The sequence below is a fragment of the Camellia sinensis genome, unplaced genomic scaffold, assembly GCF_055761805.1.
Source record: "Camellia sinensis isolate YWXY unplaced genomic scaffold, ASM5576180v1 Unanchor10, whole genome shotgun sequence".
NCBI classification, from domain to species: domain Eukaryota; kingdom Viridiplantae; phylum Streptophyta; class Magnoliopsida; order Ericales; family Theaceae; genus Camellia; species Camellia sinensis.
This window is the reverse complement of record NW_028128988.1, coordinates 4051694-4068751: the sequence shown is the minus strand read 5'-3', so window position 1 is coordinate 4068751 and position 17058 is coordinate 4051694. Positions and strand designations below refer to the sequence as shown.

The 17058-nt window shown below is 38.0% G+C and overlaps 1 protein-coding gene across 2 annotated transcripts; it reads right to left on the bottom strand.

Annotated features, from left to right (window-relative positions):
* Window positions 1-7320: 7320 nt before the first annotated feature.
* On the bottom strand, window positions 7321-16082 carry LOC114277460 (nuclear pore complex protein NUP43). Of its 2 annotated transcripts, XM_082911250.1 has the most exons (5): window positions 15305-16082; window positions 12684-12753; window positions 8624-8855; window positions 8084-8157; window positions 7321-7933 (listed from the first exon to the last, which is right to left on the bottom strand). In XM_082911250.1, the coding sequence occupies exons 1-5, from the start codon at window positions 15940-15942 to the stop codon at window positions 7880-7882; spliced, it is 1068 nt and encodes a 355-aa protein (XP_082767376.1). In that variant the 5' UTR covers window positions 15943-16082; the 3' UTR covers window positions 7321-7879. The 2 variants fall into 2 exon arrangements, with proteins under 2 accessions (XP_082767376.1, XP_082767375.1); XM_082911249.1 differs by having other exon boundaries at window positions 7321-8157.
* Between the last annotated feature and the right edge of the window lie 976 nt (window positions 16083-17058).

Below are 17058 nucleotides of genomic sequence, written 5' to 3'. Positions count from 1 at the left end.
AATAAACATGTGAATGGAATTAAAACAAAATGAGCTACGTCCTGTACAAGCAGTCTAAGCGAGCCCCTAGGTTGACACGGATGTATTCAGACTCTATGCGGTGGTTTCAGGGTGTAAGCGAGCCCTTTGGTATGGTATGTGCAGGGTGTAAGCGAGCCCTAGGCACGATTTGGTATGGTATGTGCAGGGTGTAAGCGAGCCCTAGGCACGATTTGGGTGTAAGCGAGCCCACTTGTTTGGCCATCCCTTTTGAGGGCCATCAATGTCATTGACCGGTAAATAACCGGGAGGTGGGCATAGATGGTAAGGTCTGCAAAGCAGCAAAAGGGGGAGTTCTGAATAGTCCGGTGTTCAATCCTTGTGGTTGGGTAGAAGGATCTCTTTGGGGGATTCTAGTCGTCTAGTCTAACTACTAATTCATAGAACCTTGTTGTAATATTGTAAGTTATGTTACCCAATTTGTTTTGTATATAGTTGACTGGTTGATTGGTTGATAGAAGATATGAGGGTGTGTGTGTATTTTTACTGGGCATTCCAAGCTCATGGCGTGTCATGCTAGGTGATGAAGCAGTTTACAATGGTGAAGGTTATTTTGAAGTCAAATATGATAAAGTGTTGGGGATGTGGTTCATTTGAAGACTTAGACTAGTTGTTTTTTTTTTCTTTTGACTTTTGGTTTGGCAATGTTTTGGTAATCCTATAATGGAACATAAACGAATTACCTGTGATATTAACTCTGGTTATATATGTATATTAAGATATTTTGGTTATCTATCCTACTGTGTTGTATTATTGTACGTATTTCACGGCCCGGAAGTTGAGGCGTTACATTCTGCATCAGCCAAGGTTTTGCTTACATAATAAACGGCCCTTTGTTCCCCTCTTTCTTCTTGGATTACTACTGCACTTACCGCATGCTACGAAACTACCAAGTACAGGAACAGTTCCTCTCTAGGTTCAGGAGTTGAAAGAACTGGGACTGTGGTCAAATACTTCTTTAAGTCGGACAAGGCAGGTTCGCACTCCTCGGTCCATAAGAAGTTTGTGGCTTTTTTCACTAAGTTGAAGAAAGGTTTGCACTTGTCAAAGCTCCTACTTATGAACCTGTTCAGGGATGCAGCCCTTCCAGTCAGCATTTCCACCTGTTTTGTCGATGTCGAGCTTTTCAACTCTAGGATGGCCTTGATCTGATCTGGGCTGGCCTTGATCTGATCTGGGCTGGCCTCGATGCCCCTTCTGGTAACCAGATATCCCAAGAACTTACCAGATTCAACTCCAAATGCACACTTTGATGCATTGAGTCGGAACCGATATGTTTTAAGGATGTCAAAGACTGCTTTTAGGTCGACCAAATGACCTCAGGTTCCTTGGTCTTCACGACCATGTCATCAATGTAGACTTCTACTGTCTTGCCAATTAAATGTTTGAACATCTTGGTTACCAATCTCTGGTAAGTTGTTCCGGCGTTTTTCAACCCAAAACGCATTACTCTGTAGCAGTATAGCCCTTTTGGGGTGATAAACGTAATCTTCTCCTCATCTGGCGGGTACATAGCTATCTGATGGCACCCCCTGTAGGCATCTAGGAAGCTCATCCTTCCATGCCCAGAGATGGCATTTACTAATTAGTCGATCTTAGGTAAAGGAAAACTGTCTTTAGGACAGGCCTTGTTTAGACTGGTAAAGTCTACGCAGACCCTCCATTTACCATTCTTTTTCTTCACCACCACTGTATTCGATAGCCATGTCGGGTAATTTACCTCTCGAATGGCTTTGGCCTCCAGTAGTCTGTCTACTTCCTTTTTTACTACTTCAACATGCGGCAACATCGGTCTTCTTGCCCGTTGGATCACGGATTTGGCTGACCTATCTACGTTCAGTCTATGGCAAGTGACCTCGGAGTCAATGCCTGGCATTTCATAAGGCGTCCAGGCAAACACTTCAATATTTGCTCTTAAGAAGGCCTCCAACTCTTTTTCCTCTTCCTCGGCTAAGCTCGAGTCGAGAAGGAAGAAGCGTTCTTCATCTCCCAGCTGGACGAGGATTTTCTTCAGTACTTCTTCACTCTTCTCGGCTGGCTCCTTGCCGACGTCCTCTAGGACCTCCACGTCCTCGTCTTCGATCTCTACCCTTTCTGGCTCTCGTATGCTGCAGGTAGATTTCATTGCTGCCATGGAGCAGTTTTTTGCCTGTAGCTGATCGCCTCTGACCTCCTCTATCCCATGCTCTGTTGGGAACCGCAGTAACTGATGCAGTGTTGAGGGAACTGCCCCCATTGCATGCAACCATGGCCTTCCCAAGATAATATTATAAGAGGAGGGTGTGTCGATTACGGTGAACTCTGTCTTTATCCTCTTGGTGCCAGCCTGCACCTCCAAGCTTGCTGCTCCCAGTGGCCATGTCGGTGTTCCATTGAACTCGATCATTAGGCCATTTGATTGCTCCATATCATCTGGGTGAGGCCAAGCTCCTTGTAACACCTGACGTACATGATGTCACAAGAGTTGCCTTGGTCAATCAGGATGCGCTTCACTTGCACTCCCCAACTTGGAGGGATACTACCAAGGCATCGTTATGTGGATGCTGTACCATCTCGAGGTCGGTTTCAGTAAAGGACACTACTAGTCCCTGGGACTCCTCGGCCTGATGTCGTTTTTCCCTGACTTGGTATACGTGCTGCAAGTGCTTTACCTTCTGGGTCTCCCCTCGAATTTTGTTTTCGTTGACCTTCGAGTGAATTATGTTAATTACCCGAGGTCCTCCTGCTTGTGGTTGCTGTGCTGAGGGAGGCGGAGCTGCTGGTGCCGAGGGAGGCGGAGCTGCTGGTGCCGAGGGAGGCGAAGCTGCTGGTGCTTGAGGCAGTCTTGCCTGTTCTTCCCTTGTCCTGGCTTCATCTACAAGGTCCCTTAAATGGCCTTGCCTTACCAGGTCTTCCAGGTGCGCTTTTAGGGCTTTGCAACCCTGAGTCAAATGCCCATCTTCATTGTGGTAAGCACAATGCTTACCCAGATTTCTTTCCATAAATCCTCCTGGTACCCTAGCTAGTGCTTTGAAATAGGGCTAGGATTGGATTTTATCTAGGACTTTGTGAATTGGGATTCGAAACACAGTCGTGACTGCCTGTGTAGCCCTCAGTCCTGTCTCCTTCTTGTTGGATCCGTTGCTAACTCAGCCTCGCTTCGGCGAGCCGTTTCCTTTCTCTTGCTTTGCCTCCTTGGCTCCTGACGTATCTTCCTCAGCTCTGGCATACTTCTCAATCCTCGCCATGAGCCCTTCTATGCTTTTTGGCAATGTCTTTGCCAAAGATTTTCATAATGGACAGTCATCTTTTAGGCCGTTCTTGAAAGATACGACTGCCACCTCTTGATTGCACTCGGGTATTCAGTTGAACACTTCATAGTACCTTTTAGTGTAGGCCCGAAGGCCTTCATCCTTGCTGATTCTCAGAGCCATTAAGGCGTCTACCCTTAATGGCTGTAGCTTGTTCGTCACGAACCTGGCCACGAACATCTCGGCCAAGCCTTCCCAGGTCTTCACACTTCCCTTTGACAGTTTGTGAAACCAATCTGATGCAATCTCCCCGAAGGATGAAGGGAACACCTTGCAGAGCAACGGCTCATTCCCATTGTATAGTGCCATTGAGTTCAGGTATAATCCGACGTGAAAGTTGGGGTCTGACTTTCCGTTATATATTTGGAACCTCAGCATACTGAATCTTTTTGGGGCCTCAAATTTGTCCAACTCCACCGAGAATGATGTTCTCGGCTTAACAGGGGAAGTTACCTCGGCATCTTGCTGTTTCCTCTTGAGGTAATCTCTTAGGTCCTCTTTTGTTCGCCCAGGAGCTCGGCTGTCTCCTGATTTTAATCTTTTCGGTGAACTACTTTTCTGCTTCGTTATGAGCCCTCTTCGACCTTTGTCCATTAGTTGTGTCAAAGCATAGCGCCTGCCTTTGGACATGCCGATATTCTTTGGGGTCTGCCTCCTTGGTGTGATGTGTCCTTCGGGATTCCTCATTTCTTGACTCTCCTCGCCCGACCTCCTTTGAAGGTCGGTGAGAGTGTCTTTCACTCCTAGTGTGCTGAGGGGCTATATGGATTGTTTTCTGCCCCCCCTTCTGGGCATTGGCTGCTGGAATCGGTGTGTCCTGCAGCGGGAACGGTGGCTGCATGACGTTGTTTTGCATCATAGAATGGACGACCGATTACAGGTCAGCCAATTTGTTTGCCATCTCTTTTACCTCTTTGTCCCTTCGCAGGCATCTGTCTTTCCATACCTGGAGGTCGTTCTCAATGTTGTACCTGCGCCGATCCGTCGTCTTTGGCATGTTGCCCTCCTGGCTGATGTCTTTCTTACCGTGATTTTGGTCCTGAGTCTCCTTGTTGCAACCATCCTCCTCCATGTTAGGGTCAACGTGTTTTTCGCTCCCAGTAGGGATTTCGTCCCCAACCTTTTCCTTCTGTCCGTCGTTGGCCATCTATTCTTCTTTCGTTCCCACATACGACGCCAAATTGTGTGAGTCAATTTCCGACCACACTGCCAACTCACCGGCAGAATAGATTAAGCCCAAACAACCTGCAACAGAAAGAAGAGATTACGGCGGTGGCTTGTCCATCCGAGAGCACTCCGACGATCAAGTCAATAAAATATCTCTCGAAGATAATAAATAGTGCTTAACTCACTATTCTGAATATAAATTGCATACCTTAGACCCACGGGAGTGCCTCTCTTTTATAGTTAACTCAATCCTAGTCCCAATAGAAGCTTAGCTTCAATGGACTTTAGCTCAGTGCTTATCTTGGACTCTTCAATAGATAAAGATAAACTCCCTAAGAGTTTTATCTTTATCCAAGCTGAAATGCTTCCTCATACTAGGACTCTTATCCCTTATCCACTTATCCCGGATTTCGATATCTTCAGAGATAACCTCGGCGTTACGACCAAGACACGTGACACCTCAGTTGACACATCGGCGTCACCTTGGCCACATGTTGGTACTCAAGAAATATATCCCCACATTATTGATATATATAACTTATTTTGTCTTTTAATAATTTTTTAATCTCAAAATGTTAGCCAAACGAGCACTTAATTTCTAATTGTAGTGACGGAACTAACAAGAGAAAATGTACTGTAGCGTGCCACCATTGTGATGACTTTTTTGTCCAGACTTGGGGCTTGCCACCGCATGACACATTTTAAGTAAAAAAAAAAAAAAAAAAAAAAAAAATCACTATTCTCACTATACTTCAAATATATATATATATATATATATATATATATATATATATATATATTATCTTTATTATACATAAAAAAAAATTATTTAAAATAAAATAGAGTATAAATAGTAACTACATATAATGAACAAAAAAAAAAAAAAATGAAAAGAAGTGCATTTGAAACAAGGGCAAAACACCAATAAATCCCAAATTTTAATTTGTTAAATCATTTGGTTCTGCCTTTTATTTTGTAGACTAATAAGTCTTATTTGAATGTTAAAAGCTTACTACAGGCCTTTTTTAGATTTCTCTCCTTTTCGAACATCAGCAACATTAACTATACCAACAATATCATCAACATCATCAAACATCATCATCATCATCATCAAACATCATCAACATCATAAAGCATCATCAACATCATCAAACATCAACTACATCATCATACATCACCAACATTGTGAACATCATCAAGCATCAACTACATCTTCAACCTCATCAAACATCATCATACATCACTAAACATTGTGAACATCATCAAACATCAACTACATCTTGTTGAGGTTCACAATCAAACTAGGTAAGCTTTTCCAGTGATCAAACAGATTTCGACCCATATTGGGTCAGACCCAATATACCTAATCGAGTCAGTCGTTTCTTTATATATGGATGTGATTATGGAAAACTAATGGGTGTTTTGTTACTCGGTGAATGAGTACTTGATTTGGGTTTCTTTGATATTCTTTTTAGCTGACTAGATTGACCCAATTCGTTTATTGTTTGATGATTGCATGTTTATCAGCAAATTTGAGGCATAAAGTTTGGAATTTTAATTTGTGCCAAATTTGCCAATGTAAATGAACTAGTATAGAAACAGAAAATGGAACTATAATGCCTCTTTTGTGTTCGAATAAATGTCAAAAAGAAGTAATTTTAGACCTTGGGATTTTTAGTATATTATTATTTGGTGTCCGTTGAATCATAATTTTCATTGAAATTGTAGTGTCTAAAAAGCTTGGTCTTATAACAGTGTATGTTGATGCACATATTGGAATCATAATTTCCGGTTGAAATTGTAGTGCGACTAATGAAACTATTGGTGATGTTGATGATGTAATTGATGTTCAATGATGTTAATGATGTTGGTGATGTTTGATGATGTAGTTGATGTCTGATGCTGTTCACAATGTTGGTGATGTTGATGACGTATGATGATGTAGTTGATGATGTTGGTGATTTTGATGACGTATGATGTAGTCGATGATGTTTTATGATGTTGGTGATGTTAATAATGTTTGATGATATAGTCGATGTTTGAACTCGCTCACATTGATTGGATTGAAATTGCTTGATTTTTATACAATATAACAAACAAAGATACCATACCAAATATAAAAAGGACTACATTGTTTACAAAAACACTCAGGACTAGATAGAGTAACATTTCCCAATATGAGATTTATGAGTAATTTTTCCTTGAAACAAAATGAAGTATAAATAGTGACTTCAAAAATTATTTTTTCTTAGTATACTTTAATATTTCTATGATAGTGCTCATTCACTTTTTAAATTAATAAATTTTAACACTTAAAATTATACTCAACGTTTCATTATTTTTTTTTTTTTCTTTTCTAAATTGACAAGTTTCCTTTATGAGATCTTAGTAATCTAACTAACCACTAATTTTCACCAATAAAAAATAACCAAAAAAAAAAAAATACACAAATACACAATTTCAACATTTGATACTACATTCTTATTTACCATATGTATTATTAATCTAATTATTAATACATTAGACATATATACATGATATTACGTTACAAATATACATTAGTTATGGAACTTATTACCAATATTGTGTTGATGAAATTAAAAACTTAAAATAATAAAAAAATGTAGTAAATCTAACATTATTGTTGATAAAACACTCTCAATTTTCCCTTCCACTCAAAAAGGCAACAAAATAAAAAATAAAAAAAACAAATTGTCTTCAGTAAAATAAATAATTAAATCTTATTTGACCCATTCCCCATTTCAAGTCTAAAGGCACTTAAAAGAAAACGACATAAAATAAATAAATAAATAAACCTTACTAATGTAGTTAAAAGCAATTAACTTGGGCCAAGCCATAGTTAGCTGCAACTGCAGCTTGCATTCCGTTCGCAACAATGCTACAAACCCATAAATATTATCCAACGACAGCATTCTGGGGTTAAAATTCATCTAAGCCATGAACCCCACAATACAATAAATCAATCTCAGCCATGCACTAGTGCTCTGAACAGTTTTCATGGCAACTTTTTTTGGGTCCCTGGCTTTAGTGTTTCATTAGCAATGTCTTTCAAAACAAAAGCAGATGGCCCAAGATTAGAACAATTACTTTTCCAACAACATGGATTCAGTCTGGTGCTGTTAAAAAGCCACCTGTACTCTGTACTACTAGATAAGATGGAGCATAACTATAAACCTTAATTTTTGGGTGCATACGCTGGTTTCCAGAACACACTGAAGCTAACCAGTTCATCTTCCCAAAATCATGATGTGCTGCTTCTTTTTCCCCCAAGTAGATCATCACTTTCACTTTTTAAGATACACTGAAAGGATAATGAACAGATCCTATTTATGCCACCAAATTCTTCATCTTAGTTTCAGAAATTATGCCCTCATCAAGATGGCAATAGCCTCCCACTCTAAACTACATATCACATCCTGTTATGGCAACAATTGAAATCATCTGTCATTTTTAGCAATTCCACAGATACATGACATAGCAAAGTAATTTATCACCAAGATCAAAATGTTGTACATCTCTGAGATAAAACTGAGTATAGGAGAAAGACAGAAGAAAAAACACATCACCGAGGGGTTCTGTCGGTCAATGTCAAAGCTGTTGATAGCACATGGTTCAGCCAAGAGTTCAATGGGTTCCTCACCTGTGCAAAGGAACAGTGTGAAACAAATCAACCACCAGATAAGAGAGGTTACATATTGTCCGAAGCAAGTATTCCTTTCGTAGAGGAGGCAAAAGGTTTGGATGGGTCAAAACGAATTATGCATTTAAAAATTCAGACCATTTAATAAATAGGTTTAAGTGAGTTGGGTTGAATTTGGTACATAGGTATGGGAAATTAATCCTATCAACCCATTAACTTCACAAATTAACCAGATCAACCCAACAGGTATACAACTCATTTGTAACCTGTTTATTTATATATTTTGATGAGTTTAAATGAGTGAAATTGAATGAATTTACGGTTTCGGGTTAAGTGTGCCAGCTCTATCTTTTTGCCACAGAAAACAAGAAATATGAATTCAGCCACTTAGCAAATAAGATGACCTTAAGCCTTTCCACTAGAGCACTCGAATGGAAAAAGCTAGATATGGCAACAAACTTCATACCTTGTTCAACAACAGCAAGGATTCCATCTTCTGAGCAGATCATAACAGGTAACACCCGTGATGTTGACATGTTACCAATGTTTGAAGAATAGCTGTCATACTGGACTTCCCAAATTTCACTCTCAGATAATGAGTGTGACTGAAACTCACCTGCTGCAACCCCAGAAAGAACTATTGGCTGCTGTTGCCACCGAAGATCCCATGCAAATACAGTACCAGAAGAACCTCCTGCCTTCATGTAAACCAGCATAATAAATAAACAATCTCAAAATTTTTCTCAAGTCAGAACACAGAAAGACAACTTATTCGGTTTCCAAATAACCGTGTAATCCAATAATTAAACGTGGAAGAATTTCAATGTGATCACAAAATCCTTTGAATCGTCACCCAGCAAGAAATTTAAGCATGCAAACCAATATATTATCATGATCAGTCAAAATATTCAGCTTGCATACAATTCATGTAGAATGATTTTGTTCAGATGCTTACAAAAATAACCATCATAAAATCCCCTTATCTTTGTGTGTTATGCATGGAACATCTCTTGCCCATGATTTGCCAGCAAGTGCAAGGCAAACAATGGATTGGGCTTAGCTTGGCTAAGAATGGACCTATCATATCACACTTGTTTTTTGCAGATGACTTGATTTTGTTTGCTAAAGCAAACGAGCATAACTGTAACACTATTTTGCAAGTCTTGAATGAGTTCAGTGAAATCTCAGGACTGAAGGTTAATCTTCATAAATCCCATATGTTTGTGTCTTCTAATATTGCCAGAGGAAGAGCATCTCAGCTTAGTAACATGTGTGGTATTCCTCTAACGTGTAATTTGGGGAAATACCTTGGGACCCCATTGCTACATGATGAGTGTCCAAAAACCATTTTTTGTTTATTTTGGAAAAACTGAAGAACAAACTAGCTGGGTGGAAATCTGGGATGTTGTCCTTGGCAGGGAGAGCAAACCTGATACAATCTGTCACTAGTGCTATGCCAGCCTATATCATGCAAACTATGGAGCTCCCGAGGAAAGTTTGTGATGAGATTGATAAGATTAATAGAAACTTTCTTTGGGGTGATAGCCTTGAGAAAAAGAAAGTGCATCTTGTTAATTGGGATCAGGTGTGTAAGTTGAAAAAAGAGGGGGTTCTTGGGATCCGCAAGGCTAGAGATCAAAATCTAGCTCTTCTATCCAAATTGGGGTGGAAAATGTTAATTGGGGAGAATACTCTCTGGGTAGATGTGCTGAAAAATAAATATTTGGGCCAACAGCCTTTCTTAATTAAGAAGAAAGGCAAGAATATATCTCACATTTGGAAAGGCATCCTAAATACCAGGGAGCTCCTGGTTCAGGGAGTTTGGTGGAAGCTTGGAAAAGGTAACAAAGTGAGAGTTTGGAAAGATTAGTGGTGGTGATGGGGTTTTTGAAATGGATTTGAACACACGTACCAATCAAAGTCCAAATTCTGAGCATATTACTGTTGAGTCTCTTCTTGATGCACATGGTGATTGGGACTTAAATCATTTGCACAACTCCTTGTCATTACCTATGGTTGCAGCTATTTTAAAGCTACAACCACCCAGAATTAATGCTGGCGAAGACACTCCCAGATGGATTAAATCCTCTGATGGAGAGTTCTCCACATCCAGTGCATATGATTTAATTGTTAATCATCATAATCAGGAAAGGAATTGGGGATGGATTTGGAAGCTTAAGTTTCCTCAGAAACTTAAGAGCTTCTTGTGGCTTGTTTTTCATGGAAAAATTCTTACTAACAAAATGAGAAACCTGAGGGGTCTTCCTTCTGACCCCAACTGCCCCTACTGTGCTAACGTGGCGGATATTGAACATTTGCTTTGGTTCTGTCCTCAAGATATCCAGATATGGTGCCATGTTTATGGCAAAGAATGGTACTGTAGCAAGCTCTTTTTACCTTGGAAAGATTGGATCACTCAGAATATGAAAGGGAAGAACCAAACCTCACACTTGTTCCTCATCTCCCTCTGGACTATTTGGAAAAACCAAAATAAAACGATTTTTGAACATAAAACTACTAATATTCATGAGAGTGTTAAACTCATATCAGATTATGCCAAAGAAATCTTTCAAGCTAAAAGTATTTTAGTGCGGTCTTGTCCAAATGCAGGAAAAATCAAACTTAACACGGATGGCAGCACTCACAAGCATGGAGGAGGTGGTGGTTTTGGTGGATTATTTCGGGATGAAACAGAAGCATGGATTAGTGGATATTATGGAAGGCTTGAAATATGCACCTGTCTTGAAGCGGAACTTTGGGCAATCTACAAGGGGCTGACTATCATGCTTTAATGAGGTTTCAATCAAGTGATAATAGAAACGGATGCGGAACAAGTGGTGAAGCTGCTGAGTGATGATTGGGAGAAAGATGTCTTTTTCGGGGCATTGTGGAAGATGCACGTATTATCATGAGAGGATGTGACTGCTCCATCCAGCACATTCGAAGGGAAGCTAAAATTTGTGCGGATGCAACGGCCAAATTAGGCGAATATCAACCGGCAAATCTTCTTATTGTAAATGAACCACCTGAAGAACTCTGCACCTTGTTGCGGACATTGTGCATCTCTCTGAGGAGAGTGATAGGATGTAGTTCATGTTTGACTTAATTTCCAATGTACCCAAAAAAAAATGAATGTTTTTTTTTTTTTTAACAGTAAAAAAGGGCTTCTCCTTGGAAACATCATCTTAAATGAATGTTCATAAGCATAATTCCTGTCTGGTCTATTTAATATTAAAAAAAAAAAAAAAAAGAAGAAGCAATAGTTGAGAAATCAAAATTCATAGACTTTGACAAGCTAAGTTTAAGAAAGTGAATCATCTTGGACACTGAAATATATGCCATAGAAACAATTTCAGTCAGAGTTGGTGGTATTTGTGCCAATACATAAATCTCAATGATCATCAAGACGAACATCAACCAGCAACTAGATACAACCAGAGATATCTTGGCTACTTAATCAGCAGACAATTACAGATCCTAGTTATCTCAAAAAAACCTAATCAATTGACTCAAGGACAGAATATCAGCATGCATCTGCAGCAGCAGCAGTACAACAGCAAACTTCATTATAGTGTGGCAAACAAATATACCATATAATTAGGGGTTGTTTGGGGTGTCCTAAATAAGTGCACTTTTTTGTCTTTTTAGACTAAAAAGTTGAGGAAAAAAATATGGAGGTTTGGGTTAACTTTTTGACTTTTTATGAAAAAATGTGTATTAAAATATTGTACAAAATTGTAAAATTACGAAATTGCCCTCGCTGACAAGAGAGTGCAATACTGGCAGTACACTTTGTCTCTTTTCAATTTTTTTTTCTTTTTTTTTTTAATGGCATGTGTGGCTACACAGCGTGCCGAGTAACTTTTTGACTGGGATGTGTGGCTGCACCGTACCTGTGCAGCGCTGTTTTCCCTCTTCTTTTTTTTTTTTTTTCTTTTTTTTTTTTTTTCAATTGATCGATTTCCCTCCAAAAGAGGTAAATAGTATGAATTTTCTTGCTTTTTTAGTAACTTTTTGGCTTTTTGAATTTTCTTGAGGATGCCAAACTTGGCCTTATATAGCTGTCCAAACCCCTTATATACCACAATATGACACATTTGATAAGATCTATTTCTAACACAAATAACAGTAGGCTTTAGTTTATATTCCAAATCATCATCTTTATTATCTTTACCAAGTCATTACTGAACCTTTTAGCAACTTAGAAAACTACAGACAAAGCATAAATATCATCAGCCACTGGATAGTCCAAATATACTGTAATTTTGCCCCCTCCCCCCCCCCCAAAAAAAATATTAGGTGAAGAGAGAGAGAGAGAGAGAGAGAGAGAGAGAGAGAGAACAATGGGGATAGCTAAAACAAAACCAAATAGTTTGTACACTCCTATCCTAATGCCTCAGCATTTACTTTCTGATGTTTTTAATTCTTACTTAATGAACACTACATTATGCCCATGAGTTAAGCTTAGTGCATCAAATCTACATATTTTTATGAGAGGAATGAAGAATGAAAAAGAAGCATCTTACAATACAAGTATGTTTTCTTGATAGATGAATATCAATGGAGTGTACAATCCCAAAAGTAGTTCCATGGGCCCTGAAACATTATTAATATGAAGAATCACATCACATCACATCACAACAAAAACAAACTGCTTCTACTCAGATGGACAGAGTTGAACCCAACTGTCAAAATATGCAGTTAAGATAGTGCAAACAAAACAAAAATAAACACTGAATTTAGAAGCATAATAGAAACTTATCTAAGAAAATGACTGATACCACTTAAAGAACATATTAAGCTTCAAGAAATTTCTACATTGGTATGTTCAAATTATCAACAAATTATGAACTCCTCATGATCCGTGCATGTGAAGCGTATCACCATCCATCTTTTCTCTTTTGTTTATTTTCCCAAAATCATAACTTTATTTGATAAGAAGCAAATTTTATCCGAACATATAGGATATAGGTCCCCTTAACACATTAGAGCACAAAAAAACAACTGATTTCAGTTCAAACGAATAATATTATGGCTCCCAGAGGGGAAAAAAAAAAAAAAAAAAGTCTGAAATGAAAAAGAAATAAATTAATAAAGAGCCTAAGTGGAGAACAAAATAATTCACATAAAGAGCCGTGTTCAAAAAGGGGGATGAACGAAAATCTCACTAAAATGCTCTAATTAGAGGCTTTAACCTCGTGTCCTGACCTCCAAAACTCTACCAGACATGAAAACGTGATCAATAGGTGACGGCTGCTAAATTAGCTGAAACCTCCAAGTATATAAAATCACGTGCTCTCAAATATTACTTGCCAGCAAGTTACACTTACAACCAGATTGAACTAACCTAAAGCTCAAGTGATCACCCTTTAAAGCCAACAACATAAGCTCTAAACATTTCCAACCATTATCTAGAACACACCTTTAAACCCACCTCATATTGATAAAAGTACATAACTACACACCATTAAGGTGTGTCAAGATGGGATTTGGATCCTCTTCAGCACTTTTTTCATACAACCATCATCCGGCATTTTATCCAAGTACCACAAATGATAATGACTAACTATTGAATTGTGGCATTTAGATCAAGTGTTAAATGATGGTTGTATAAAGTAGGTGTTGGAACTGGAAGGGGTCTTCCCCCAAGATGTACCCAAAATAAAGGTTCATTTTCGTATGGGGTAGGCAACTAATAGGCATGATAAATTAATGACATCTCCAAAATCTGGATAAATTATAAATACACCTCCTGAGGTTTGCTTAAAATATGAATTGCTCCTTATGGTTTAAAAAATTACAAATACCTCAATGTCATAATTTTTTATTTAATAAAATTAATTGAAAAAGTGAAATTTCTAACTATTCACCTATACAATAATAAAATTATCTGAATTATTAATTACAATAAAATTTTAAAATTATTAAAAACTATCAATTAATTTGATGATTTATTAATAAAATGACCTATTTGTTATGAAATTAGAAATCTTAGGGGGCATAATATAATTTCTAGAACCACATGGGGTAATTTGTAATTTAAGTAAATCTCCAGGGGTGTGTTTATAATTTATTCCCAGAATCCAAAGCCAAATTGAACTAGGACTTGGAAAATTTAGCCTAAATTGCAATTTTCACTAATAAAAGATAAAAGACAATAGTAGAGCAACCCATGCAATCTGCACAGGACTCACTGAAATATATTTCAGATTAACATTCCTTCCTAATTTTTAATTTAATATTTATCTCTACTTTTCAAAATATGGGACGATTCCCCAACCCTATCTCATGTTTTCACTCCTCTACATTCTTAATGTTATACTAGTTTTTACTCATTTAGTTTTACTTATAAATAGGAGAAAAAGAATCAAAAACACAACGGAGATTGCACCATACAAGGATTGTAGGCCTTATACAAAAATTTTAATGGGCGGAAAATTGAAAACTAGCTGCCTAGTAATACCCAGACCAATCAATGGTAACCATGCAATTGCAGGGAATCACAAGCAGAAGAGACCCCCAACATAAATAATCATCCGTCTCTTTTTAAATCTCTCCAAAAGGGAACGGGGATTAGGGATCTTGTCTCTCTTCTTTCATTTGTTTGGGACATGGTAGGCTAAAATTTTTTAAAAAGCTTATACTACAGACGATTGGGAAAGGATACTTTGAATTTGAAGCATATTTCTAATCCCAAATTCATACCTTGAAGCATTCACCATACATCATGTACACAAAACACACCCACATACATTAAGTACATGTATTATTGCAGATAGATTGTACCCTTGTGACATTGGATGAATCCTTGTTTCAACTCAAATATGGGCGGCAAATAAACATGATCAAGTCCAGACCTTGCCCATACAAGTGACATGTATAATAACATTTGCCACATCTGAACCCAATTAGAACACATATTTTAGATATAATTTTATTATTATTCAAATAGGGAGACCAACAAGTTCTATGAGATCATTTTGAAGAGAAAGTTTGCAAATTTGCATCTCAGGTTGAAAATGAGCTAGTCACGGACCCAATTGCCACTACTTCTATCCAAATTTTTGGATGAAACTACAATGTTTAAAATGAAATCTCTATGCAATAATTGTACAAAATGGAAAAAAAGAAACTGGTATTTGCTTACCAATTACCCTTGAACTGAGAAGCTGGTCCTCCAGGCTTTCTCTGATCCCACCACTGAAGACTAAACCCCAATCCACCCGTGGCAAACTCCATCGGCGATGCCCACTTCGCCGCTGTATACGACACCAACCCATTGCTATCGAAAAACCGGCGGTGACTCAAATTCGAATTACCAACACTCACCAAATTCACCCTCCCATCTTCCCCAACACTAACACACTCAGACCCATTTTCCTGCACATCAATACACGAAATGGGTCCAACGTGCAATGTCTTCTCAGGCACCGAAACCTCCGATTCGATCGACGCATCGACCAGGGCAGCAAGCAGGACGTGGAGCGAGCCCGAGAAGGTGGATGCGGCGATGAGGGATTTGTGGAGGGTTTGAGAGACTTTGAGGGAGGAAATTCTTGAGGGTGAGGACCATGAGGATTGGAGAGTTAGATTTGAGGGGTTTGATCGGGTTAGAGAATGGATTTCGATGGCGGAGGAGTTGGAGTCGGAGTCGGAGTCGAATACGGCGAGGACGACGAAGCGATCAAAGGCGGAGAGAGGTGGAAGCCAGCGGAGGGCATCGATGAATTTGGAGAGTGGGAGTCTGTGGACTTGGAGGGTCTCTGCTGTCCCGTTCACCGCCATCGCTAGGGTTTTGTAAGATTTTTGTACAGTACAGCGTGAAAGTGAGATGTGTGAGTGATATGATAATAATGTAATGGAAGGATTTGGCCGTGGATAATTCAGTTTGAGCTATGATGTTCAAATCACCTCGTTTGGTAACTGGGTCTGTTGAGGTTTGGGGTTAAATTAGTTATTAAAACGTAAAATAGATTAAAAGTTATAATAAAATAAAATATTATATTTAAATTATAAATATTATTTTTTTATAAAATTTAAAAAAAATAATTCTAAATTTAAATAATTAAAAAATCAATTCCTTTACTGAACGAAACTTAGGCCTTGTTTGTTATAATTTAAAAAAATCAAAAAGTCACTATCCTATATAAGTTATATCATTTTATTTAAGTCACATCACCTCTCCGCCACATAACTTCAAACCTAACTTATATCTAACCCATATTTCATAAAAAAATTAAAAAATATACTTATTTAGATCATCCCAAACCATTTCTTAAATATAAATTTAACAAAATTTGAAAGATTTGTGCAATGAAAATTTCTCACAGCCTGAAATCCCTCAACCCAAACCTGGCCGACCCACAGGTGGAAGACCATCTCTTCAAACCAAAGCCAACTCAGTAAGTCCCATTGTCAATAGTTCTCACTAAATTATAAATTGACCTCAAAACCTGGAAAAATTACAAAACATTATAGATAGTTATAAAAAATTATATTTTCGTATCAATTTAAAATTAGTATTTATATGTGTTTAATTACAAAATTTAGAACTGAAATAAAATATAGTTTAGAATATATTTTTGAATAAGAAAGTAAATTCAATTGATTAAATTCTCATTTGGCTATTATTTCAGAACAATCTATAACAAATTATAGTCAGAGAATTGATAGCATTAAGGAAAAAATTTCCTTAGAAAAGGCCAGTGTAAATTATCAACGAAAGTTTTTACAAAAGTTAATATTAAATTAAATCTGCAAACCTTCAGGCTTCGTTTGGGAACCATCTCTTTTAGCCAAAAAGTTAAAAAGTTACTAAATTAGCCAAAAAACCAACAACTCATACCAAAAAGTCAAAGATTCTCTTTTCTCTCTACTTTTTGCACATCTTTTCGTAAAAAG

Bases quoted from the DNA above. Each gene is read 5' to 3' on its own strand.
- LOC114277460 (XM_082911249.1), bottom strand. From the start codon at position 15,942: ATGGCGGTGAACGGGACAGCAGAGACCCTCCAAGTCCACAGACTCCCA. The intron at 8,856-12,683 runs GTAAGATGCTTC...GTTTACATGAAG, and splicing joins CAAGAAAACATACTTGTATT to GCAGGAGGTTCTTCTGGTAC. The intron at 8,158-8,623 runs GTATGAAGTTTG...TCCTTTGCACAG, and splicing joins CCTTGCTGTTGTTGAACAAG to GTGAGGAACCCATTGAACTC.